Source organism: Rhea pennata, chromosome 10 (assembly GCF_028389875.1).
Source record: "Rhea pennata isolate bPtePen1 chromosome 10, bPtePen1.pri, whole genome shotgun sequence".
NCBI classification, from domain to species: Eukaryota; Metazoa; Chordata; class Aves; order Rheiformes; family Rheidae; genus Rhea; species Rhea pennata.
Window position 1 is genome coordinate 11,439,127 of NC_084672.1, and position 27,723 is coordinate 11,466,849.

The following is a 27,723-nucleotide window of genomic DNA, read 5'->3' on the forward strand; positions in this document are numbered from 1 at the left end:
GCCGCTCGGGGGCGGGGGTAAGGGCGTGGCCTCCGGAAAGGGCGGGCGCTGCCGGCGGCGGGGGGCGGAGGGGGGAGGGGCGCCCGGCCCTCACACGGCCGAAATGGGGGGAAAAACAAAACAAAAAACAAAAACAAAACAAAAAACAAAACAAAACAAAAAAGCTGGGGAGCCGCGCGCGTGGGAGGGGAGCAGAGGCCTCGCAGTGCGCAAAAACGGACGAGGGCGATGGGTAAAAAGCGATGGGCGGAGTGTGGCCGGGCCGAAGCCCGGGCCTGAGGCCGGGCCTGTCCCTCAGTGAGGCTCAGCTCTGGGGTCGTTTAGCTGATCAGCACGCCGAATTTGAAGGCCCCAAATGAAGCCAGCTTTTGTGGGGCACGTCTGCTTAGGCAGGAAACATCTACCGCCTACGCGCACACGCATCCCGCCCGCTCCGCGTCGCGCTTCTCGCACGTTGAAAGACTTCAGGAGAACAGTAGCATGCACCACCCCGATCCAAGGGCGCGCCCTCAGCGGGTGTATTTGTTTGGACAGGCTGCTTAAATGCTGCTTTCTGTGCTTCTGATAGGAGTGCAGAAGTGCAGTGATTTTTATGAAGCACTTGCTTCTTATTCGGGCATTGTATGCAAGGCTGAATTTAATTTATGGTAAAGAAAAGGTTGTGTTCTATCTTTGGAATTGAAGCTGACACTAGTAATTTCTCCCTAGATTAAGGTCTGCGAGACACCATAGATTAACAATATAAAGGCAAAAATTAGTTCCATTTGAAAACTAATAAAATCTGTCTGACAACATAAACGTTAACATTTCTGCTCTGATCTCACAAATGATAGAGGTGTTGTCAGCAGTAATATGATCATGACTACATTGGTAATTCATTTCTAATTCTGTACTGAAGGAGCAAACAATTGGAGGTTGCCAAACTTAATTGGAAAAGGAGGAAAAAGCAGAGCTATGTCAAGATTCCCCATTGCACTGTCCTTTTAAAGTTCAAGATATATATACATACATAGGTATATATATATATAATGCAGTGTTCTCAAACATATTTAAAAATAACTTGCCAGCAAGGTTAGCTCAGTAGTTTGTTCACAAGCAGAGGATTGTCTGCTGGATAACTGAAAGGTTTGTGGATTTAAGTGGATATATAGAGCTCAAGTACTACAGTAATCACAATAATCAGTGGTAATATATGGCCTATTCTTTTTAACCAGCTGATCTACTGAGCATAGAATGAAGCAATATGTTCCTATGAAAAACCTCCTCTTACTGAGCCATTAGCCACTTTCTTCATTATAATTTGCCTTCCATGAGTTCTAACATACACATGCAGGGGCGGAGGTGTATGCATAGGTGCAACAAGTGTGTACATTATGGTTTCTGATAGCATTTTTTTTGGAGTCTGATCTTGATTCCAACTAACCCCAGTAGTAACCCTTCTCTTTATTTAAGAGAGAGAAGCACTTTGCCATTAAACTTTAATAAAGAAAAGAACAGATACTTACATTTAATTTTCAGTATTGATGTTTATATGTGTTTCTCCATTTGAGTCAGTTTGCTCAGAATACATGTTTTGTGTATCAGATGCAAGATACTCACCCTCGGAAAACATGTAGAGTCAGTGACTGAAATCTCTGCCGAGTTTATTAATAGCGGTTCAGAAAGTGGCAGAGTGCTCTGATTTAACGAGGGGTCTATGTAAATGTTCCAAGCACTTCAAATCCAGGAATCATACAGAACTTTCATAACTTTTCAGTGTATGACATTCATCCTGGTGACACTCAAGTAGCAGGCTGCTGAAGGACACCGGGGCACATCTATATTTGTTCCATTGCTCATTGCTGGCATGTCCCTATCTGAGCAAAGAGGCGGTCTAGGGTTACTGCAATAAGTCTTCCAACTGCAGTCATAGGAAAGTGGCAGGGAATTGCCTTCACATGAATTAATTTTTACTAGGCAAAATAAATTTGAAGTTTGATGTCATCTGAGCTATCAGAAGAATTTATGACGTCTTAAGATAGAAGGCAAGTTTTTAGGTTGTAACACTTCTTTGTTATATGTTTGAGATAATTGATGGTCACAGAGTTAAACGTTCGTCACTGTAATTGTATCGGGGTCTGTAAACTGAGCAAACATCTCATCTGAAAATCTTATTTAGCCAACAGGGTTCCAGACAAGCTTAATTATGCTCATTTTAATTTATGTAATTTAATTTCATTTTGGTAGGAAAAATACTTGTTAATTCACTTTTCTAGTTAGTAGTAGCTTGTAAAGCAAGCCTTATTGTTATAATTATGGGGAAAAAAGTCTTTGCAGGAGCCAGACAACATTTCCTGGTATGTTTCAAGACTTTTTCTCTGCTTAATATGGTCGAATTTGCATGATTTTTTTTTATCATCTTTAGCATAAATAGTATTTCTGCCTAACTTTAGTATTTCTGTCTATAGTAATATGTTGTTAGCACATTTATGTCTGTAGTGCCAGAAGAGAATGATGAACTTTGGTGTGTGTTTTCTTACAGATCCAGCAGGCTAGACTGTTTTCAGGCATTGATACAAAACTGGAAATTGGGAAATTTCTCAGCATTTTTGACAAGTTCCAAGACTTGTTTTCTAATGAGTTACTGTCTTTTTTGACTTTCTTAGCCAAGCAATCTCAGGAATATTAGTAAAATATTGATGAAATAAATTTGAGGTGATAACAAGTCCTGGAAACTACAAGAAGCATAAAAAGTAGTTTGAACCCAAAATTTAGAAGCTTCTGCAAAAGCTCTGGTAACTTTAATGACTGAATGACCTTTCGGCTTTTTTTTTTTTCCATGAGGAAATGATTTTAAAGCCTTCATGTGCTTTACTGATTTGGGACTAGATGTAATTAGCATTTCATTAATACGCAGTGGAAATCTTTCCATGAACTCTTTTGACTGTAGTAGTAAACTGTTGGGAAAATGGATCTGAGTAGTTTTGTGGCTGTGATCTTTTAGTGTTGGTTAACTGTGGAGGGCTGTGGAGACACTGAGGCTGTGACAGAATACCAAATTGTCTCCCTGTCCTGGCATCATTTTGTGTGCTGATATTAATACCAGGCTGGTTGGAACATGTGGGTTTGGGGAGTCTGCAAGGGGCAAATGAAGATCCTGGCTGTGGGCAGAGTACATGCTGTTAGTGCAGAAGCTCTGCAGTATGTTGTATTCTACCTCATTCTCAGTATTTCTGAGGATGCTTGAGGTTTGCCATGTACATGTGTGTTTCTAGATGTAGAGAGTTGAACACACGTTTAAGAATATAACAGAAGTGTCATGGTGAAAAAAAAAATCTAATTTTATTATCACAAACTGCATCAAGGGAGCATTATTAAGGCTGCAAAGCAACCTTGCAAAAATTAGAAAATGATAGAATTCACACTGTCTTTGTACCTTTAATGTTGTCCCATGTGCATCTGCTTTATAATGCAGGTTTGTCTTTCATGTCCAGATATTAATTTCACATGTTCTACGTTGCACAGGATAGACAAAGGCAAAGCTCTAGGTCAGAATGGACATCTCTTCTATCATCGGTCAATGACCTGCCTCGCTTCTTAATTACAGTGCACTTTACCAGGGGGATCATCACTGATCTTTTTCGGAGAGCTATACTTATGAAAAAAATATGTATTTTCACAGCGCTTGAGAACCTCCAAAAAGCAGTATTCATTCCTATTTTATAGAAGGAACCTGAGGCCTGAGAGAGAATAAATTAAAGGAAATTTCAAGTTTTGAATGACAACTAGAAAAATCCAGACCAGGATTTTTCAGTGTATTTACCTGTGTATTATATGACATCAGTGATCACAAGAGAGAGCATCTTACAGTATGCTGTAAGAAACCAGCAGTTCAGAAACAGCACTTGACAGAAGCTGAAGGGTGAACTGGTTTCAAACCAGGCCCTCTCCAATTCTAGCTTGAGCACTATATGCACCTGTAGCACAGGTCCAGTGTCGAGCTGAAGGCAGGACTACTCAAAAATTTTTAAATCAGAGTTTGAAGCCATAGATCAACTACTCAGAAAACAGGAAACACAGGTAGAAATAGCTTTTTGCTGTAATTCACACAGCAATGAAGAAAGACAAGCATCCAATTAGGAAATGAAACTGCCAGCTTTGGTGTTTGCCATAGCCAAATCTATTCCATTTATTTTTAAGCAATAAAACCTCATGGCTGCTACCTAAGTATGCAGTTAAAGATCTTTCTTTTTTCTTTTTTTTTTCTTTTTAACAGGATTGACACACATCATCTCAAAAGCCTCAGTGAGGATACCAATGTCATCAAGATCTAGCAATAAAGGAAGGTATGAAAATAGGGATCAATTGCCTGGTCGTTCAGCTTCCCCACCAGTCCTGGAGTCTAGTAAGCCTGAGACTGAAGGCTTGGTATTTTATCACATGGATCTTTATGGATCAAAGGAGAGATTTGGTATCTTCCCTGAAGAACCACGTGGTCGAGGAGACAGATCTCTGGAGGATATTAGAGAAGAATCTGCACTGAGTAGCAAAAAACTTCAGAGCACACAAGAGGCTGGATATGACTTGGGAAAAGAGGTTGAGGAGCTGGCCAAGATGTATGGACTCGATGAGGATAGAGAAAAAGAGCTTGAGCTCCTTGGAGGACATCTGGGCATGGTTGAGAGCAAACGGTCACCTGCTCACACAGGAAAAGCAGGATCACAAGGCTCTTTATATAATGCATCAAAAAGCAGCTCCCCAGTGAAAGATCAAAGTCAAAGCATAAAGCAGCAGAGATTTCTTCATGAGGCTTCTCAAGATGGAGATCAGAATAAAGCAGGAGCAGACAATGAGGCTCAGAGCCATGCATGGTCCAGAGAGGGGCTTAGCAGCTGTGGCATGTCAGATGAACAGAGCAGCCAGGCAGTCAGTGAGGAGGAGGAAGCAGCCGATGTTTTTTGCTCCACCTGCAAGATTCCAATCCGAGCTTTTGACAAACTGTTTGGGGACCATAAGGATCATGAGGTGGTTCAGCTCCTCAGTGCTGTAGAAAGCGAGAAGGTAAGAGTAATGCAAGTACGGGCTTCTTTTGTGCTGTGTGCCCATAAAACACTATTCAGACATATTAAGAATCATGCTGTGTTTGGTAGGAGGAGATTCATAAAAACATGTGCAAACTGGAAGAGCAGATTGCTCAGATGGAAAACTTTGCCAGTCACTTGGAAGAAATCTTCATCACCGTAGAGGTAAGGCATTTCTTCTTGGGCTAATTCTGTGGTGCTAGGTTTAGTGCTGTTTTGACAGAATCACAAGTGTTCAATTGTTAACAAGGTAATTACTATAAAAAAGCCCAGATTTATCTTGGGGTATGCCTAGGCTGGGGTACTCAGGAAAATTCATCCTAAAGATTTTTTTAAGTGGATTAGCAAAACAACATTAAACCTTTGCACAGATATTTGCATTTTGAAATAAAGTGATCCCCACTCAGGTAATCATATTTTAAATGGCTGTGGACCAGTGATCCAACTAATCCATCTGCAGCGCACTGTTGATGTTCATCTGGATTTGCTTACAGAAGCATGAGGCACAGCCCAGCCCTTGGACAGAGTGCATTCAAGCTATACAGCACTGAAAGGGTTGTGCTCCCACTTGTCTGATGTCAACTTGGCCCCAGGGGAAGGGGCCCAGCTGGCAGCAAGTCAAATTGAAGCAGTAACTCAAGGCACCTACTGTCTTTCCTCTGCTGCATGTGGCACAGGGGGACATCAGTGCCTGAGCAGAGGGCAGCTGCTGGCAATAAAGCCTTGCCTGCTTCTTAAACCTTCCCTCCTAATGGTTTCTCCAACAGTGAAGGAAGATATAGGCATTTGCTGCTCAGCTCCCCTAGAGTGAATCCATGGATTCCACTGGGTTGCCATGGTTTCTGTAGTGGAAGGATGTGCTTGACTGTGGTGGAAATACTTGGGAGATTATGTCTAGAATGCGTCTCTAGTTGTGCTCCCCGGACTTGGGTTGGAGACAGTTGCCCTGCATCATTGTTTTTATTACAATTTCTGATGCTCTTATTATGTCTGGAACCAAATCCAATACTCTGTCATGCCTCAGTCGGGGTGAAGGATTTGACTAAATCCCTAAAAATGCTAATTAGTCAAATAACAGTTTCTATGTGCTGGCATTGCCTCCCTGGGAAGGAGAATTTTAGGCAGGCCTGATTAAGATTTTTCTCTGGCTGAGCTGTGGATCAGGTCCAACAGCAAGAAACAAAACCCCAAATGCCTTGCAGGAGAACTTTGGGAGGCAGGAACAGAACTTTGAGGTCCATTACAACGATGCAGTACAAGTGCTTGCCCAGAAATATGAAGAACAGGTGGAAGCACTGGGGGAAGAGAAGAGAAAGAAGCTGGAAGCTTTATATGGACAGCTGGTCAGTTGTGGAGAACATCTCGACACCTGCAAGGAGTTGACAGACACAACCCAGGAGCTATACCTAGAAAATAACAAAGCTGATTTTATAAAGGTAAAGAATTTAAACTGGCAGATGCTCTTTGCTGCTTGCAAGTAGTCCCCAGCTGGGAAGTCCCAAGTGACTTTATTACCATAGAGCATTTGAGGAGCCAGGGTCCATGCTGCTGTCACTGCTCCAGGTGCTTGCCATGTTGACACTGACTTGGTGGGACAACACAATGGAGCAGCAGAAGTTTGTCACTTTTATGCTCAATGATTTATTGGTCTCTTTGGGGTTCAGAGAGAAGATGTTTCTCTAGAAAGCTTGCCTCAGGAAACTCTGGAAGCACTTAACAGCATTCATTGCCTCATGCAGACTCAGCTCTTGCTCTATTCTGGGCTCACAGCAGGCAGACCAATGCAGCTACTTTGGAAGGTGTTTCTTTTTCTTGCTCATTTTGTTGGAAACTTCAGCTAGACAGGAGGCTCCAAACTAAATACATTAAGAGTTCCTGCAAAGTAATGGATAAATCCCACTGCCAAAGAGATGTCAAGAAGTAATTTTTTTCTTTGGCAGGTAGAAAAATAATTGGAAAAAAAATAATCAGAATTTTCACAGGTAATGAGTGACTGTTTTCATATAGCACAGCTAAAGTAATTTTTGAACTGGACATTAAACCGCTCTCCTCCCTTACACCTCCAGTCTGCTGCAATGGATCAGCTTGCTGTTTCAGTCCAACCTGCTGAGCTCTTTCCATAAACTGATTTTTGACTTTCCTCTGCATCCCTGGGAATAACTTTATATTCTCCGTTGGTCTTAGGCAAATTTACATCATTCCTAGAAACCATTGTTTCAACCTTTTCAGGGGTCTGAGGCTTCTTTGCCAGGATAGCCCCAAAAAGTGAGCAGGTCATTCTCATGAGGAGCTCCCAGCCTGACCGCTTAGTTTTTTCGAGGAGCTGCAACTCTGTCTTCAGAACAAATGGTCTCTATCTGCTCACCAAGTTATTTTCCCCAAATGTTGTTTCTGTTGTGAAGGGTCTGTTGGCAGTTTGCACACTTGAGGAGGGAAATAGTCTAGTGTCAACATGGGTAGTCTCTGCCTGACATCGCGTGTTACCCTACTGTCCATTCACCCAAATCTGTCCACCTGAATGGGCTTCTAGGTAGGGCTTTGTTCTTTGAACTTGGTGAGATTCCATTAGCTAGCTCTAAAGGCTGCATTTGAGACAAGTTCATGAGAGACGGGTCAACAGCATGATGTAGTCTGCCTCTGGAATAATGCAAAAAATGGATCCTTTCTACCTTTAACTCTCTCTCTCTGTCTTCTACAGGCAGCAGTAACCATGGTTGACAGGTAGTATCAGAGTCTGGGATTTTGTATTGCATTTCTTCCTTGTTATCTGACACTATTACTGGAGATGCTTGCATGTTCTAAACTTCTTTCAGGCACAGAAATGTTACTGATGCTACTAGAGCTATTAAAGTCTTTAGTCTTTCTGGTTTAAACTGCAGCTGGATAAGTTGCTCTAAAAAGCTTAGCACTCGAAGCCAGTTTCAAAAAACCCAGAAGGAGAGTCAGAGCATGAATAAATTAGTTTTCAGCTTAGTCGTAGCAAACTTATTTCAGAGAATCAGGATTGCCAAAGATCTTAAAAGAAATGCTCTGGATACAAATACTCCTAAACTGATTTCCCTAAATAGATTTATTAGGAACAAGTTTATTTATGCATTAATCGGGGGGGATAGAAAGTCAGGTTGTTGGTGCTCAAAACAGATAGTGAAAGATCTTGGAGCAATTGGAAGAGATCCGAGGGCACACTAAATCAATTGCAAAAAATATGCATCTTAATTCACTGTCATCCATTATGAAAACACGCAGAAGAGATACTCCTTTCTTTCAAATATTACAGCACCTAAAACCTTGAGGCCCTGAGTGAGTAGTAGTGTTATAAATTCTAAATAATGAGCTAACAGCTTACTTCTTGCAGAGAGGTGCTAGGGGAAATCTCGCTAGCCTGCTCAGTGGGAGCGCTGGTGTGGCAGCCAGCCTGCTGTGTGAGTGGGATGCACAGAACGTGGTCTGCCAGTCCCATCAGGATCCAGCTCTGCTTGGGTCTGACAACTTGGAGCGCTAAGCTGATGTATGGCCATGTATCTGCAAGCAAAGGGCATAGGGAGACTGAGCTTTGCACAACTATGGAAACACTGTTTTAAGGAAATATAACTATTATTTTGGAGTTTGCTGTTCCTTGCATGTTCTTAACATGGGTATCACAGAAATATCTCCAATGGTATGGTAGTTTTTAGTTAGATATTTTTTTTTCTTACAATTATAGGTTGGAAAAATTCTTAAAGAAAGAAGTGGACTTAGAGCTTTCAGTGCTGCCAGACTTTGAGGAAAGAGTCATCGATTTCTCTGAAGTTGAACAACTAATGAACTCTATTAATACTATTCCAGGTACTCTTCCTATCTGACCATTATTTCAGATCTGATCATTATTTACATTTAATTAAGGATGTATATTAAACAAAGTCTATTACTTCTTTAAAAGTGAACTACAAAAGCAGAATTAGCTTCTCTCTCATTTTCCTTCTAGATTTTTTTGTTCTCCAATACATAGAGACACACTGGAAGCTATTCTGGGATTCCTTTTTTTCATTTGTTTCCAGTATGAAATTACTGTAACTATCAAGTTTGGTCTTCTCTACTTTTTCTGTATGATTTCTTAGAAGACTCACCCTTTCTGGTCAGAGGTCAGCCATGCTGAGCTGGTAATAACTTTTTTACCTTGTAGTTGCTTGAACAAAGTAGAGCTTTCTTGAAGCAATCTTCCCTACTTCTCTCAATAACCAGATTTCAGTGGCTTGACCCTCTGATATTTAGCAAGCATTTTTCCTGTCATCCTTGGGAAATAGAGCAAAACTCCTCAAAATTTCTAAGGATTAAAAAAGATAAACAAACAGGAAATACATTGAGTCTTTTCTAGCACAACATAAAGAGTCACCAAGGACAATATGCATTTTTGCTACTCTTGTATTGTGCTTTCCTAGAGTAAAATAGCATTTGGCACTTGCTTGTTTGTGCTGCTGACCTACTGTTGGACAGTTTTTCTTTCAGCTTTACCTCCAGAGGCTCCTCAGTGCTGGAGCTCCTTGGCACTGGTGCAGTTCCTGGCAGATGACTCTCCTGCAGGGCTGTGCTAGCTCGCTAGGGAACAGCAGCTCTCAGACGCAGGCGAGGTCAAGTTTACAGAGAAGGCTTAGGCCGAGGTTTATGTATTTTGTTATTTTGATTTTGATTTGAAGCGAGGCTAGCTCATACGCCAGTGATCTGATTATTATCTGTGACTATTTACAGGGTCAGCTCCTAACTTTTCTCTATGTGAAAGGAATAACAGACTCTACACAATGTCCAGGCTTTGTGTAGAGGCTTTTGTGGGAGAGAGTTGTTTGCCTGTGAACAAAATATCTTGCTTCTATCAAGGAATCATGCCCCTCTGTCAGCAAATAGAAATAGGTTGTGTTCTTGGCCATCTTTGCACATTCACAAACTGACCTGTTTTCCCCTCTGCAGCTCCTTGTGCCCCTGTGATCAATCCCCAAGCTCCTAATGCAGCAACTGGCACCTCCCTGAGAGTTTGCTGGGGCCTCTTCTCAGACGACACTGTTCAGTGCTACCAGCTGTGCTATAAACCAGTGAGCAACGAGAGGTGCAGTGAGGAACAAGCAGGTAAGGAGGCCTAAACACAAGAGGACAACTTGACCCCCATTGACCAAAACAGCTGATTCCCAACCCTGTTCTCAAAATTCACTGTCACAATGGTAAATATATAGTAGCTGGGGCGTGATACTGTCTGGCACAACAGGAAAAAAAATTTCCCATCTCCTTCAAATGTATGTCAAAATTACCTAGTAAAAGACAAGTGAAATCCAACATTTGGAAGTGCCTCTAGCCTTTACTGTGGCAACCAGTGCACCTTCTGTAGCTACGCTCCCTGCCTCCAGAACTGTCAAGCTGCCACAGCAGCTCCTGCTTCTGGCTTTATCACCCTTTCCCTTGCCAAGTCTGCTGCGGTGACCCATTACAGTGGCAGAGACAGGACCGGGGGGGGCGGGGCAGCTGAGATAGCAGGATTGGGATGGGGGCCAGTGGACAGTTCTTAACAGCAGCTTTTGCTTTTCTGGGACATGGGCACTGCTTTAGACACAGCCGTGCTGCATCAGCTGCAAAACACAGTATTTTTAGAGGACAAATCACCGTATTCTTAGCATACCCACCTAAACCCCCACAGTCATTTTAGAATTTATCTAAATGCTAATAATAGGCTGTAACTCCCCATCACCCCTATACACAAAAAGAAGAACCACAAAAGCATCTCAAAATGTCCCAGCCTGGTAATAAAGCTACATTTGCTAATAATACTGTTGCAAACTCTTTTATTGAAAGCCCACAGTCACTTTTCCAACATAAGTGGAAACCTGCAGGGTACCAAATATTCAGAATGAAAAGCAAAACCTGTCCAAACTTTATAAAACAAAGAATGAGAAATGAGCAATGATATTGCTTTGACTACTGTCCCGCTGCTAAGATGAGCTACTGGGCAGCATCCCCAGAGTGGGAATATGCGACATCATTCAGAAAAAACTCAGTGACAGGTGGGTGACATTCATCCCCCCCCCCCGCTTTTTTTTTTTTTTTTTTTTTTTTTTTTTTTTGTAACATTGCTCCTACAGAAGCTGATGCCTTCTTTGATTTATGCCTCCTTAGAAGAAGGCATGTTGAAGCAGCCTGACAGCTAATTGAAGGGCAGGGCTGACAAGGAGCTCTCTTGAACTCAGTACAGAAAACAGTGAACCTCAATTCCATTATCTGAGGAGGCTTTGGGTGGGTAACTGTATAAATATACTGTAAATGCTTTATTGTTTTCATTTCAGAGCATATGCTAAAAGTCAAAGAAACATACTGCACCATTACTAATCTGTTGCCGAATACACAATATGAATTTTGGGTCAGTGCTTTAAATGCCTCTGGCATCAGTCCACCAAGTGAAAGAACAGTTTATGTAACAGGTAAACATATTTTGTTAATACAAGTTCGTGACCTTCATAGTAAAATTCACTACAGTCTTTGGATTTTATGCCAATACCTTTCTGGATGCTTTTTACCTTTCTGTTGACTGCAGGTGAGTTTCTTAGTATCTCTGTTTTAAAGCTGAGAAAACAGAAGCACAAGTCAACTTGTTTAAGGACAAGCATAAAGGAGAGCTGGGAGCAGGGCTAACGTCTCCCAGGTCCCAATGCCAGCCCATGTTGCTCTCCCTTTATTGGCCTGTAAGCATTTTGTGGGTTCACCTACTATGCTGCTCTTTGTAACCACAGTTCACTCAAGCACATTTTGATTAGTGGGCTTGTCTTAGGGAATTATTCCTGATAGCTGAACTGCCATAAGATTAAACACAGACCCTGGTTCACTTTTGTAAAAACTTGACAGCAAATTGAGCAAGTCAGAGTGAGCCCTTCAAGCACTCATTCCAGAGACCTTTGACATCTTAGAGCAGAGAAGGGATGCACCTCAAAGTGGCATAGATAAAGCAAATGACAAAAAGAAAAGAGTTTGGGGACCTATCTTTATCAATAGTCTTTCTCTGATTAATTATCTTGGGACCTTAATAGTCCAGATGAAGTCTTTGATTTTTTTCTTCTGTATTTGAATTAATATTTGAACTATTATTGGCCTGCTTGCTGTTTATTGTCCACTGGAGAAAATAGATCTCTTTAATCGTATAGTATTAAATAAAAAACTTTTTAAAAAAATCTTCAGAGCATGTTTGTTGCAAATATTGACAAGCAACTACTTAAAATTGCTCTTTTGCCTATTTTTTAGCTCCTTCACCACCTACCATTAAGACTAAAAAAATCCGAAGCTGTGAAAATGCAGCACTTGTGTGTTGGGAATCTAGAGACATTAACCCTGTTGATTCCTACGTGGTCGAATTGTCCAAGCTGACAGATGAAGAAAATGGGGATATTATCACTGAGTGAGTCATATCCCATTGAGTCCCTGATTTGTAGAGATGAAACCATTTCATATCATATGGTACCAGCTAGCACTAAGAAAAGACCTATGATTCTTCAGTCAAAAACCCAAGATAATGTATTCAGAAAAGTGCAAGTCTAAGAATGTGCAGAACAATCCCTGGGGAACTGGGGGACCATATTAGGTGTCTGAAAAAATGAATTATGTAACAAGAAGTATTTTAATAACCTGTAACGTGATTTGCCTGGGTGAGGAAGTAGAAATTCTCAGCTGTCATTAGAATCCACCCTTGACATTAACGGCCAGCAGGATCAGGCATAAGTGTATTTGAGCTTTTGACACCTAAAAAATGTATTGGGCTAAAGTCAGGCCAAAACTACTTGGCATTGGAGGTCCCAGAGTGGTGCTGCAAGGAGGAAACAGCTAAATTTAGTACTGCATTTCAGTGTCCCAATGTATGATGAAAGAAAACGCTTGTGAATCTGCTCTTCCTTTTTTCACTATGACTTAACCCAGCCAAAATGAAGAAGTATGTGAAATCTAATCACAGAAGTCTACTTCTGTTACAGTGACATTCATATAACCTCTCCCTCCCTGAATAGCATCTAGATTTGCAAGTTCATCCACTAGATTTTGAGGAGACAGGAAGTTTAAATCCAGTTTAAAATCTTCTAATGCAATTGTAAATGATGATTGTGTGAATATTTCATAACAAATTATTTAAAAGAATTAGATCTCTGTGTTTGAAGGCTATCCATGATGATCCTGTGATTTTTTTTTTCAGTTTTATTCTTTGCTTGAAAAGGTTTGAGGACATTTTTTTTTCCTGCATTTTACAGCTGCTGAAATATCTTGCTATATGAAGCTTGAAATCTAAACATTCAAGCTGTGTTGCCTACTTGTGAGTCGCCAGATGAGATAATAGCATTTTTTTCCCCTGCACTCTGGGTAATGTAACTCCTGTTAGGAATTTGAGGTGACCACTTATAGGAAGGCAAATGTTTTATATTTGTAGGAATTCACATTTATGAATATTTCTGTGATATGAATTTCATTGTATAAATGCTAATAGAAAATGAATATACAGGGCACTGGGGAAAAAGGCAAAGGTAAATATATATATAAAAAAAAAGAGAGAGAGAGAGAGAGAGAGAGAGAGAGAGAGAGAGAGAGAGAGAGACATTGTTGCAGACTCTCTTCCGCTCCTACTTTTGGCAACTGGACATGTTACAGTGCTGTTGAAGGGTTAAATAGAAGCTGATCATATAATTTCTTCTTTGTTGTTCAGAAAAATAATCTCAAAGGTTTACCTTTATTCCCTACCCTATAATTTTCCATGTATTTATTTTCTGCAGATCTATTATTGGGATCCCTAACTGTGAAGCTTTAATTCACCTCCAGCCAATACAACGCTATTGCATCTCTGTTAGAGCTCTAAATCTAGGCGGTTCCAGTGAAAAAAGTGAACCTGTACTGATACACACCACAGGTACTGTGCAGCTCTGATCAACTGCCTAATGTAGCATCTATTATCTCAACAGAAAGATTCCTGCCATTTTCAATGGTCTTTGGATTAGGTCCTAATCTCTGTAGGTAATTACACACTTGCTAACCTTTTAGAAATGAAAAAACTTTTTGTAACGATTAGGGTATTGCTTTAGCTCTGTAATACAAAATTATTTCTGTTGAGTTAGTTTGATACTTGAAAGTTACTCATTTCTAAACAATGCCAAAAGACTAGATAACCCAATGCCCCGAGCCATTGCCAGCTAACCAAGTATCAATACACCAGTGAAGAAAACTGAAGTGTGGTTTTACTTGACTCCAGAGATTACCTTGTAATGATGCTGCTACAGGAAAGAGTGGCTGAGTGTCTGTTGGCACTTTCCAGCGTTGTATGGATATGTGAAACCTTTCCTTTGTACCTGTTCAAATATCTCCAGCTTGGCTGGGAAAGGCTCTACAGTCTGTTTTCCTCAGTCTGGTCTAGCTAAGGAAAAAGACAGTTCTGCTTTGAGCTGGAAGTTTTGCAGTTGGGAGCTGACATAGTGTCACAAAAGGCAAGAGTTCTCCCCAAAAAGCAAAGAGTTCTCCCCAAAAAGCAAAGCTGAAAACCCTTTCTCCTCTGAGCCATCTAATCATAGCTCATTTTAATGGCTCATAGGTTGACATCTGCTTTCATTTGCACCATTGCTAGCATGATTGTGTAGTTTCACTGGGATGTCTTGGACCTCCCACATCCTTCACACGCACTCTGCACCATACTTGTGCCTCTTCTGCCCTCGCTTCTGTGAGAGATTTACGAAGCATGCTTATTCATCAAGCTGACCACGTATCCATGTAAGATATTAATCTAGAAAAGGGCTTTAACACAGCATTGACTATATTTCAGCAAGAAATCTGTCTGCTGCACACCAGTAGCACCTGAGAAAAAAAAATGATCATTCTTAAATCCCTGGAGGGGAAGGCTGTCAGTGTGTTACCATCATTTGTATTTCACCTACTTCAATCAAACTCAGTATCTGAAATTACCATTTCTGCTTGCACAGCATGTATTTGTTTTCAGCAGCACATGCCTATAATTGCCCTGTCATTGTTTGTATTGTATTTCCATTGAAATAACCTGCATTTTGATTATAATGATTTCTTTGGGGATTAGCATGGACAGATTTATCTTCCTAGAGTCTACATTATGCAAAGAGCTGATGCAAATTGTTCTGTCAACTGCAAACACTCACCTTCAATACTGGGAATGACCTTTAGTGGAGTTGACACACAAACACGAACTACAAACAGCAGCTGTGACGCGCACTGCCGCTCTTCCGAGCACAGTGCGTCAAATCTGCTTTGTGATGCCTCCAAAGGGAGAAAAGCAGAAACACTTTCATCCTGGGCTGGCCTCGCTAACTTAGTTCTCTGAGGGTTGCTCTCACCAGAAGCTGTTCCAGCATGAGGGGTGCTCGCTGTGGTGGATTAGCAGGGATCCATTTCTAGCCTCACAACCCCCCTCCCTCCAGGATAGCTGGGCACACATGCTGCCTGGGACTTCACGGCAGCTCTCACAGCAGCTGCTAGAGTCACTCTTGGGAGGAGGCCAGTACCCCTTTTGGTGAAGCGCAGTCAGGAACAGACTCTGCCAACTGGAGATGAACCGGGGTGGGGGGGGAGGGAGAGAGACCAACTGAATGACCCCCTACACTAAGATGCTGAGCAAGGCACCTTTGCAGTGATCCCCTCTCTTCAAACGGTACCCAGCATTGATAGGGAAGAGTACTGTCATGGAGAGGCCTTTAACCCTCTTTCTCCTTTCAGTACTTAAAAATGTACTACTACATCTCTGAGAAAGATGACCTGGAACAGGATACTGCACTGCGGGGAGGACCCATCACCTTTGACTAGCTGCTTCCTGGGCAACCTCTGCAGCTTTAAGCCTTGGTTGGGTTCAAAACCAGGCTAAAGCCTGTTTTCTGCTTTTCACAAGGCTGTATCTAAACAGTATTAAGCTCTAAGTTATCTCCATAACACCTGTTTGTTTATAAGCCCCAAAGTGGACAGACTTGGCCTTTCAGTCAGCCAGATTTGTTCCAGAATGCTGGCAGATCCAAAGAGCATTTCCCCACGCCCATCCTTCAAAATCTAATGTCATATAGAGCTGCTATCCTCTAGCATTCTCCTCCTGTTTCAGGTACCTACTTCTGTCTTAATGAGGACACAGCCCATCCATTACTGGCGATCCTAGATGATGGATTTACAATTGCATGTGATGAACTGGAAAACCCAGAGTGTGATTTGCCTGTCTACGATAACAGCTTTACAAGGTATACCTAAGAATTTCAGTTGCAATTAATGCGCGTGGTCCATGGCTGCTTATTCCGCCATAGAACCCTATCTTGAATTTAAATCCCACTCAAAAGGCTTACTGGTATGGCAGCTCTTCTCATGTTCAGTCCAGGCTCCAACCAATTACAACTTCCAGACAGCATGCATGTGTATAATGTATAGTGTTCATTTTAGTGTGTTGGTTTTTGCACTGGTGAACTATGGTTGTTTTTTAGGCAACTGCAAACACCTTTACAGGTACTTTCAAAGGACTAGAAAAATACTGATTGCTCCCTTTTAGAAAATCATATTTCTCCAAAGGTATTTCCAGTTGGACTCCCACAATGATAACTCAGTTTGAAGTGGCAGGCCATTAACCCTCTGCTCTTCTTTGTAATCTTCTACTTTAGAGGTAGAAAAGGACCTGCATTTTGTTCCTTGGTTTTCACATACATTGACATTTGGGGTACAGAGAAAGGCAAATCTCCTGAAATTGTCGTCCCTTGGTATCAGCAGAGTGGATCTTAAAGCTGTTACCTCTGTGTTTTTTTTTTTTTTTTTTTTTTTTGAACAAAAACTTTTTTTTTGGCATAGAATAGTCAAATCAAAAGATTTTGCTTCAAACCATTCTTTGCTTCATTTCTTATCTGTCTGTGCACAAAGCTCTGCCTGTCCTTCCCAGGCCTCACTATCACTATATCATGCATGGTGATTTGAGGGTTATTTTTAGATAGCTCTGTTCAATGGGAACCACCCACCACTCATGTAAAATCTTGTTCACTACAGCGAAAACTACAGGGAAAGGGGAAAAATCTGCTGGTGCTTTGGGCACCTAAGCCTCATCTTTGAAAGGGGCTTCTGTAGTTTAGAGCACAGAATTTATAAAATGGGTACCCAGAAGTACCCAATGGGGCTATTAGCAGCTTTCAGTGATTCTGTGAGCTAAATTCTCTCTCTAGTTGCTACTTTGGAATTTAAGCATCACTTAGAGGTTAATGCAAGTTAGCAAAAGGGATTATAGATGCAGCCAGCCACAATTATGTACAAACCTACTCACACACGTTGGGCACCTTGGGCTAAATTTGAACAGATATTAAAGCACTAAAGCAAATGCTAAGGAAGGGAGAGTGGTACGAACACTTACCTCTTGCTGAAAAATCTAGCTGAATTGATCAGCTCATACCATTCGGGTCTATGGATTTTCCTTTCAAAACAAAATTAGAGGCCCTTTGCCACTGAAGTGACAGCATCAGCTTGCTGTAATACATCAGTTTCTAGTTAGCACCAGGGAAACAGCATATAAAGGACAGGAATCTGCAGACACAGACTAACACAAACCCACAATTTAGCCCCTCTATGGAAATGCAAGGCTGTTTTTGCCATATGATGTTACTGGGGGTTTGGTAGAAGAGAGCCATGACTTAGAAGGGTCTCTTCATTGAGGTCATCAAGATAAGCCTAAATGGGATCTTATCCAACTTTACGAGGTGTTTTTCTGTTTCACAGAAACAGCCAGAGCCAGCACTCATCTCATTCTGAACTCTGAGGCTGTTTTTGCTGCCACTGTGAACTCTCATAAGCTTTCTTCATGCCTGGATACTGCCAAAAATATAAGTTCCCAGCTAACATGACTAATACACGCACAATGAGGAAATTATGTAGTAAACTCCTCTTTCTGAACTTACGTGATCTCCAAAAGGCAAATGTGCTTCCTAACCACAGCAGCCCTTAGAGTCTGACTCAGGTTTGCCTTGGTGGCTTTGCAGCTCTCATCGCTATGTTCACCGAAGTTTGCCCATCCATTTTGTATTGCTCTTTTTCCTTTTCAAATTTTATCAGCACAGCTTCTGATTCCCAATTTCAGCAGCCTTTATCCTGTTCCCAAGACATCTATACACATTTCTAATGAACTGTATACTTGCTTTAAATAATTGCTGCTGACATGGCACAACACACAGCCCTGTCCTGCTGTGCATGCCCATCCTTACGTATCAGGCTCTCAGCATGCTGGGAGCACAGTTTTTTCTCAGCATTGCCTGCAGGTAGAAGAGCTCAGGGTGTCTGCCAGTAATGGTTTTTGCCTCTGTAAATTACATGCTTATACAACCTACACAGAAACACACAGGCTGTGACTCCACATTTTAAAGTTAGCTGTGTTTTGAAACCTGCCCTGTGATGCAGCAATGACAGTTGATACATCGTGTACTTTCCCTGATGCAGAGCCTGGGTGTAGGCTTGCAGGACTCACGCTGCCTTCTTAAATTGAGTTGAGGTATTTCAGAAGTATTTGGCATAGATTATTTTGACCAATGTTAAAACTTGCATCTTCAAAGTCTCCAGCTCCTTCAACTCTGAGACAGCGCCTGTAAGTCAAGCTGAAGGGTCTCCCTTTGGAATGTTGCCTTTGCCAGTCTCTCCTATACACATTTTTAAGAATCATATTTTAAGTGGTTCCTCTAATACTCATTTCAAAAAGGTTCACTATTAAATTTTTAATGGCCCAGATATGTAAGTTTATTCCAAGCTCTGCTGCTATGTTTAATTCTCCCTAGTCCATCTAAATACTGCATAGGCAGGTCTTCCCCTCCCGATTGCCCCAGGAGTTTCATGTTGTTACAGTGCTCCATTCCTCCTGGTGGGTGACATGCAAAGCCCTGGGTTGTTTGGGAAGAAAATATAAAACCTGTTAGCGCTTTTCCCATACGATACTGGGGTTCAGTAGAACACTCTGTTTTCTTGCAAGTAATAACTTGTCCAGAAAACCCAGAGAACACAGGCTGCTATTTTTCCCTATTCCTGAAAGGGCTCGGGGAACTCTTCTTCAAAGCTACACAAAGATAAAAACAGGACAGGTACCACAATGAAACCTGCAGGGTCTGTGTAAAGTCCTCAGCACATGGACTTCACTGTAGTCAAAAAGCCACCCTGCACTGCTAGAGATACAACAAAAGTGACTTAATTATTGATATGTAATGCCCAGGTACTTTAAAATCCTTAGGTATATGAACAGCAATGAACATAGACCTGTCTGTCTCCCACAGATGTATTGGGATTCTGGGCAGTCTGATCCCATTTCCAGGAAAGCATTACTGGGAGGTGGAAGTTGAGGAAGATACAGAATACAGAATTGGTGTGGCTTTTGAAAACACTCCAAGGCACGGTTATCTGGGAGCAAACAACTCATCCTGGTGCATGAGACATATCATCACACCATCAAGGTAAGGGCCATGGAGGCTACAGGTCCACTTCCTACAGGTACACCTGCACAGGCAGAGCAGCAGAAAGCTCCTACTTGTACAGCGCAGCCACAGATTTTATACTAAAGCTCAAAGCAAGTACTTAACGAGAAGCCTCAGGCATTCCATCTTTAGCATTTTGACCAATTTTTGGAAGGATACTGGAATCTTTAAGCAAATCTTACCATTAAATGACATTCTTAACATTGAAACAGACAATCTCAAGAGTAAATCTGAACAAAATCTGCATTACAGAAGTTAGCTGTAAAGGCCGTGTTCTAAGTCACTGAAACATCAGTGGAAAGCCAGCCAGTTATAGATCCACGTAGCCTAGAAACTATACATGGTATCTGGCTAAACTCAGCTGTATCCAATGGCTTTTGATCTCTCTCCTCCCTAAGGGAGGTACCTAACAGCCATACCTGCTTGCAATAGTGTCAGCTTCCCCTTATGCTTCCTCCTTATATCAGTCGAATCTGCTGGTTCTCCCCAAGACACCTAAAGCTGTGTTAGTATCATCTCCTTTGACATGTTGTGAAGCATCCAAGGAAAGAAAGCAAGTCACATACCCAGGGAGGGATTCATGTGTCCTTTCTTTGGCCACCTACCTTAGGGTGAGATGAATCAAGTTCTACCAAAGGCTAGAAATGGAGTCTCGGTGGCCAACTTGAATGTGAGGTAAGAGTCCAATTCCACCTAAACACATATTTGGAATGTGAGTGTCCTAACTATCAGATTAGAGATTCCAGTTCCCTCTTGTTTAGCAGATAGACTGCTGTTCCCACTGGCTAGGAACAGCAGTGATCACTAGTTCTGCTGCAATAGGATGATGGATCCTTTCAGAACAATCCCACAAGGAGCTTGGTCAAAGGGCCATTTGATGGCATGCCCAACTATTTCCTATGACTTCTCTGAACAGCTCCCCACTCAGCCTGCAAGAGTTGCCAGTGTGTCTCTGTATTCCCTTGAACAGGCGATACCACCCAAGCATCCCGAGCACACACACTGTCAGCAAATGGTAATGACAGTATAGCATCTTCCCAAAGATGGCTGTCCTCTGCCTGCTGCCACTCAGGAAGAGATTTTAACTGCAGCAGTTGGCCTGCTACATAGCCAGAGTCCTTAGTAGTACTGCTGTTCGCCTCCCACACAGCAAGAAGTGCTGCTTAATGAGGGAGACTAAACCCACTGAAAGTTAATAACTCTCCCTTACACTGCAGGAAGGTTAATTTGATTTCCTTGCTACATTGAGCTAAAAGGTACATTGAGGTTTGTTCTCATTCTTCTGGAGCAATGAGCATGGACATCAGGGGAGAAAACAGAGCTGGGCTATAGCTTGGTTTGAATCACTGCCATACTCATTTCTACAGGGAAATTTTCAGATTTGAGTGGTGTGGGTGGAAGAGATGGTTAGCGAAGAAGCTGGCCCTCATGAAATGCCAGATAACTCACTGCAGCTAAGTAAAATTTCTCATTTCTGCTCAGAAAGTCATGTTCCTATAAAAGTCTCATATTTTTGGTTGTGGCATGTCACACTAGGGAAAGCTGTTTAAGTAACTGTTAAAGGACCTCAGCATTACTCAAACAGCAACTACCTGGGGGAGAACAACAATGGTGGTGTTTCACCAGTGCTACATATAGAGCACCTTCCTGGCCACCATTAGGCTACAGCCCAAGAGCCACAATTAAAAGAGGCCACCCTACAGTAAATGAATATGCACAGCCAGAGCAGATGGACCCTCTTACCAACACTACCCTTGCTGAATGGGGAGGTGTTGTAGTAAAAATAGCCAGAAATTCCATTCAGAAAATGGGAGTTTGAAAAATGAAGCCAAATAATCTAGCTGATGCGTAGCCACTCTCTGAGTCAGGCAGCCTCTGCCCAAGGCATTACACTCCCTCACTGCTACTCTGAACGTGGGTGGCAGCAGTTCCCATGCCTTTAGCAGGGAAGAGGGCTCAATACCACTGGTCCCTGGGGAATAAGTGGGGAGCATTGCAGGGCCTGGAAAGACAGGACTGAGTCACCTCTACGCTCTTCGGCATTGCCTACAGCTCCCTGGCTGCAAAACTGGGATGATCACATTGCTCTCAAGCAAATTTAACTGCCCTAACACAGAGCACATCTCTTCCATGGGATGGATAACTTCAGACAAAACCTCAGGGGTGCACGCTCTGATTTACCAGACACCTCCACTACCTGTCTCGCTGAGAGGGAAAAATTGGAGGATCCCATGTCTTGCTCTAATCTTGTCCCATTCTAAGAGTTACCACCAGTCTGGGATATGAAATGAAATGCTTATTACATGGGTTAAGCAGGCAAGTCTGCATCACAGGATAGGCTGTACGGAATAGGAGAGCACACCACTGCTAGGCAGAACAGTTGGAACTGAGGCTGTACACATGGTGCATACAGGAGAGGTAGGACTGTATTTACCCTGCACATGTGAAACAGGAAACATACCCTAGAACACAGCTGTGTGCACAGAATGCTTCCTTTGAGAGCAGCCAGCATGCCCTCAGTTAGATGTGTCTGTGTTTCTTGCCTACAGGCACAAGTATGAATTCCTGCACAATGGGATGACGCCAGACATCAGAATTACTATTCCTCCCAGACGGATTGGCATCCTGCTAGACTACGAGAACTACAAACTGTCCTTTTTCAATGCAGATATTGCCCAGCACCTTTACACGTTCAGCTCGCACTTCCAGCATTTTGTCCACCCCTGCTTTGCTTTGGAAACACCTGGTATCCTACGGATTCATAATGGCATTACCATGCCTCTGTGAACTGCTTTCCCATAGCCTTGTGTTCTGCAGCTGCCACATCTCCATATAATGTACTTTGAGAAAAGCCCTCTTTCATCTCAGCTGCTCCATCATGCTCTTTATATACCAGCTTTCTCCTACAATAGGTAACTTCCCTGATCCAAAGAAGCTGCCAAGCCTGAGCCTTCAGACAGTTTTTCTCCACTTAAGCAGGATCCTGGCAGAAAAGCATTACAGTCACAAGACCTATCAGCATCCTGGGCCTGTTCTCAGAATGCTCCAGTTAGAAATGGATATATCCCTCTCAGAGGTGACACTACCACGAAGCAGCAGATGCAGATGGATTACTGCTTCCCCCAGTACTATTTTATGCCTAGGGAACTCCCCTGCTCCTAAGCAAGCACTAATTCCACTCTTGGGTCTGCTGAAGAGCTTAAAAGTTGAAGAAAAACAAAGATAGCAAAAGGCATAATCACCATACAGCTGCTAGACAGAGCTGAAAACACTCCAACCATGAAGATGAACTCACAGTCAAGTATTCTTGTCGCTGCATGAAGTCTGTGACACAAGATAATCAAATATGCCTCCCCTGTGTGCGAAATGGGTTAGCTTGCACCACGCACAATGAGGTTTCTTGAAGTAAGCATTCACTGTATTCTTAAATATTAAAAAACATTTTTACAAAATGCCTGTGTTTTTTTGTGGGGAACCCTCCCATCCCCCCCAAAACTAAAACCAACAGACCAAGTCTTTCTGCAGTGCTTGCGTGCCCACATACAGAAGTCTCAAGCTTCATGTTTAGCTTGTTCTTGGCCAAACTCACATCTACCCAGGTATACCCTCAGCGCCCACAACTTACAAACCTCTTCTCCTCCTCCTCAGCACTGCCGTTGCAGGGAATCCTCACCTCTGATGTGTCCTTGAAGCTGTAAGTCTCCAGTGTGTGTTAGACATACTCTGGTCAAACACTCAGCTGAAGCGTTCTTGTGCAGACTTAGTTTCCGGACATCAGACAAACACACAAGTGCCTGTCAAGCAGGCTCGTCTAGCTTTATGCAGCCTCATTCATATTTGTTAAAACTATATGAATTCAATGAAGAGTCATTAACAGAGCGGCTTTTCCACAGATTTATTACACATTCATTACAAAATCATTGGTTCTAATTTCCATTCCAAGGGACAGTCAGGAACACAGAGACTACAATTTACAGGGTCCCTACAAATAAACAAAGTCTGATAAAACTTACGAGATTTGATGTAAAACTATGTGCCATAAGATTGTCCATTCTTCCCCAAATTACCTTAACAGAAGAAAAATACATCTCCCTGAAAATTTCCTCAAGCTTTAACAAACCTAGGCAAACAGGATCTGAATCTGCCCAATTATTTTGGCAGTGATTGCTACTATCTTCTCTTGCATATTGACTTGTTTTATAAGGCTCAAAAAAGAAGAGTTTAAAAACAGAGTTATGTAAGACAGCATCACTTCTTAGCCTACCAGGAATTCATAGGTTTCCATGGGTAGAAAGGGCTGTTACAGTCCTCTGGTCAGACCTCCCATTAAGCAGGTCAGAGAATTTCAGTTGCTGTGCCTTGCAGTGAGCCTAACAGCTGGCATCTGCCAGCCAAAGGTAGGTTTGCTGGCAACCACGGCCAATGCATAGTGCGTGTGGAGGCAAAGCCCTGCTGACACTGGCAAGGCCGTACCACAGAAAAGAGGTTAAACCTCTGTCAAGGTGTGACCTACTGATGATAGCACCACACCTCAAGGTGTTCTAGAGCTTCATTTTATTTGCTTAAAAATTTATGCCTTGATTCAAGGTCCAGCTTCTACCCACTGAAGCATCTATTTATTTGCTAAATCAAGAGCCACAGTCCTCTTTACAACTAGGAAAAAAAAAACATCTGAAAGGAGCAAGACACATGTACCAGAGCAGAAGTATTAGGACAACTAAATCCCCTAAGGAAGCCCTTAAGTAGAAGGGCTACTACTCTGGTGCAGACATATATTCTTTTGTGAACAGCTCCATATGACACCACTCCCCACTAAGAGCTTTCCACCCAAAGTTTTTAATTCATACCTGTATTCTAGCACCTGGATTAGCTGTTCACCTCAGATGCTACAGGAGCTCAGTCCAGAAGATTTTCCAGTTGATAAACTCTCCTGGGGGTCTCCCAGACTTCACAACCATTTCTTAGGAGCACTGCAAGGATGGATTCACTGAGCCAGCCACAAGGTGCTCCGACACTGTGGGAGTCGGACAAGCTTGGTCATTACACTGCCAGCTTGATAATCAGCTGGACAACTCAAGCCCGATGGCTGTATATGGAGCCACCTGCTGAGGAGTATGTGGCTATTGCCAGAAACTGTATATAGGACTGTTAAGGTAGTGAAGAGAAATACCCAACGAAAGGACAAATAAGTAATAATTAGCTATCAGGTCAAAACCAACATTTAGAATGAGCTTGCTGTGTTTCTGTTTGATAAAAGCTTCACCTGTTAGGCATAACTCAGAAATTCCCTCCCTTAGAAACCCTCAACTGTCACTTAAATATTTATACAACAAAGTAAAAAGCACAAACTGAATTTTTTTAAAACTGACTGTCACTGTGAATTACCTATACATAAATCCTTTATAGGGAGGCCACCGTTTTCGTTACACAGTCCGTTGATCAGACCAGTATGGCACCCAAATCCTGGAAATCACATCAACTTCATATGTCTGCATGAATCAAACCAGATAAAGAGAAGTGCAGTACACCTGTAAAACTGCTAATAAGGGCCAAACTCTATGCAGAACTAGAAGCTGTATTTGACAGTAGCAGGGAGTCTCCTTCTGAAGTCAGAGGGCATTAACAGGTCCAGTATAGCACCCCAGAGCAAACTAAGACCAACTTACTCAGTTTAATTAGAATCTTGGGTAGTAGAACGCTTATCTTCAAGAACTGTGCAGTTACTGATTATCTCATTTCTATTCACCAAAGGGTGTCTCAAATAAGGAAAAAAACTCAGCTCTCCTCTGTGGCTTCACTACAAGAACTTTGGCTCACTGCTGAAGCAGATCATGCAGAAGGGCAACAGTCAGTTTAAAGTTGCCCTTGTTTCTGACAAGTTATCTTCTGCGAGATATATTTTTTCCTTTTATCTGCTAGCATTTTTCTTCTCTTCCTTTCACTATGTGCACACAACCGGCTGCATTCACACAACCAAGAGTATTTTAGACCATTTTTTCCAATTCCCTTCTGTTCTTAGATTTAAAATACCAGTATGCACCATCACCACTGGATGGCATCACATGAAGCCCTTTCACAAGACTGCACTGGTTAACAGATAGGTTAACAAGACCATCTCCTGCACAGGAGCTATCTATTGCTAAACAGACATTAGTAAGCAGACAGTTACAGTTTCCAAATTGGTTACCGTAATCCATCACTGTGTCCAGTGTCCCTCATCACCCAGTCCCGGAGCCAGGAGCAAAGGAATGTATGGAGCTGGGAAGAAATGCACATGGTAAGACAGCATCAAAAGCACAAATGCAACAATAGGCAATGTGATTGTCCTAAAAAATGCTTTTGTGTGTTCTGTTAAAATATAACACCCCACCACTTTCTAAAGAAACACTTATCCTCTAACTTGCTCCCTCTAATTGTCACAGAAACCTTGTAGGTAGAGGAAGTAGGTCCTGACTCCATCTCACAGACAGGCCTTGTTCTTCCACCGTTTCATTTAGGAGGATAGTATCAGTAGAGTCAATACAACTTCACTGGCTCCACTTTCTTAGTCCTCCAGACGAATCTCCCTAAGAAACTCTTGGGAGGTCTCAGAAACTGATTGCGCTCTCCTGAAGGAGACTTCAGAGTCTAACCATACGGCTTGCCTTCCTTCCCTGGAAAGCAATTCCTTACTCCTTCCCTCAATCTCAGCTGTATTTCTCTAACTGCCCGTTTCTGTTTTCCAGCAGTAATTGATATTAGTTATTAGCAATGCACAGCAGAGCAGCCAAGAGACCATGCAAAGGTTGCACTTTGCTTCCCATCCAACCACAACTGAGCATCTGGACTCACTTCACATTCAGTTTTCATTGAACTGGTCTCTAGACAGCCCTAGAGATAACGCTGACTTGTAAGTTTTGGTTAACTTTTCTCTCAATTGTATTTCTGCTGGTGTATACTGGAGCTCCGCTGTCCTTGCCCCAGTTCACCTAAACCTCTTCCAAGCAGACTCAGTGTTTATGCTGATGTCTTCTGTTCTGACACAGGTAACACCAAGGCCATGAACTGCTTCATGAAACAGTCATAAAGAGCTACATGCTCTGCCAAGATGATGCTCATCGTACAACCAACCCCTCGTGTGCAAACACCAAACTGTGGCTTAAACACAGCAGAAATGGAAATGATTTCGGCAGTAAAGCGAGGACCCGAAGCCATTTCCTAGGAGCAAAGCCACCGGGAGCCCCTTCCCACACGCAGCGCTGCCCGCCGCCGCGGCGCTCACCTCGGAAAGGCCGCGGGCAGAAACCCCGGGACGGCCGCAGCGGTTTCTGCGAGCCGGATCCCCACCGCGGCGGCGGAGCTGCCCCAGCGACGAGCCCGCGCTACCGCCTTAACGCAGACGGAGGCGGCGGGGCACACACGCGCCCCGGGGTCGGCTCACCGCTCCCGCGCTGCGCTGCGGCGGCCACGGCTCGGCGCTGAAGGGACCTGTGCGAGCGCAGCGGGGAAGGAAAACACCGTCAACAGCAGGTAACCGCCCCCTGACCGGCCCGGGGCCGCGCGGCGGCGGCGGCTGCGCCCCGGCCCCGGCCCTGAGGCGAGCACCCCCGTGGCCGCCATCTTGCTCCCCCACCCCTCGCGGCCACGAGGACCGTGAGGCCGCCCTGGAAACCGGCAGGAAGCCCCGGGGAGCGGGCAGAGACCCCCCGCCGCGCCGAGGAAGATCCCCACTCTCCCCCGCCGCGCCGCACCGAGCCGAGGAACCCCCCCCCGCCGCGTCGCGCCGCGGAGGGCCCCGCCGCCCGCCGCCGCCATTTTCTACCGGCGCGGGGCGGTGCCCGGCCCCGGCGCGACCGCCCGCTCGGCCGCCGGGGGCGGGCGCCGGGCGGGGCCCGCGGCTTGTCTTGCTCCTTCCCCCCCTACACACACACTTTTTTCTTTTCCCGCCTTTGTAACTTTTGAAATCTTCGAGTTGGCGTCGTTTACCGCGGCCGGGTGGAACAGCGTGCGCTGGGGGGATTGTTACTCTTTCCCGCGGGAGGCCCTAGCGAGGGTGACCCCTCCGTTCGCCCGGCCGAGGCCTCCGGGCCCGGCGTCGAGCGCCACGCAGCAAATCGTTGCTGCCCAGGCGCCCTGGAACTGCTAATTAATAAAGCAGATCTGTAGGAACAACCTGGGATCGCTCCCTGCCTGGGAAGAGGCAGTAACTTTGGAAAAGGGAA

The 27,723-nt window shown here is 43.3% G+C and overlaps 1 protein-coding gene, 1 long non-coding RNA gene and 1 other non-coding gene across 7 annotated transcripts; 1 reads left to right on the forward strand and 2 right to left on the reverse strand.

Moving 5' to 3' along the window:
• The first annotated feature begins 1,923 nt into the window (after positions 1–1,923).
• Positions 1,924–22,974, forward strand: FSD2 (fibronectin type III and SPRY domain containing 2). The gene is made up of 13 exons (XM_062584049.1): positions 1,924–2,024; positions 4,256–5,040; positions 5,130–5,225; positions 6,263–6,496; positions 7,759–7,781; positions 8,764–8,885; positions 10,002–10,157; positions 11,363–11,497; positions 12,312–12,465; positions 13,820–13,953; positions 16,150–16,282; positions 19,325–19,501; positions 22,072–22,974. Exons 2-13 carry the CDS (start codon positions 4,297–4,299, stop codon positions 22,307–22,309), a joined length of 2,346 nt encoding a protein of 781 aa, XP_062440033.1. The 5' UTR covers positions 1,924–2,024; positions 4,256–4,296; the 3' UTR covers positions 22,310–22,974.
• Positions 22,975–23,402: 428 nt separating this feature from the next.
• LOC134144573 (uncharacterized) lies at positions 23,403–27,350 on the reverse strand. 5 transcript variants are annotated; one of them, XR_009959420.1, is made up of 4 exons: positions 27,324–27,350; positions 26,784–26,989; positions 25,710–25,780; positions 23,403–25,011 (listed from the first exon to the last, which is right to left on the reverse strand). It is a non-coding gene; the product is annotated as an uncharacterized LOC134144573 (long non-coding RNA). The 5 variants fall into 5 exon arrangements; XR_009959421.1 differs by lacking the exon at positions 27,324–27,350 and adding an exon at positions 27,253–27,320; XR_009959419.1 differs by lacking the exon at positions 27,324–27,350 and having other exon boundaries at positions 23,403–24,536; positions 24,908–25,011; positions 26,784–27,223.
• LOC134144948 (small Cajal body-specific RNA 15) lies at positions 25,948–26,078 on the reverse strand. The gene has a single exon (XR_009959529.1). It is a non-coding gene; the product is annotated as a small Cajal body-specific RNA 15 (non-coding RNA).
• Positions 27,351–27,723: the final 373 nt, after the last annotated feature.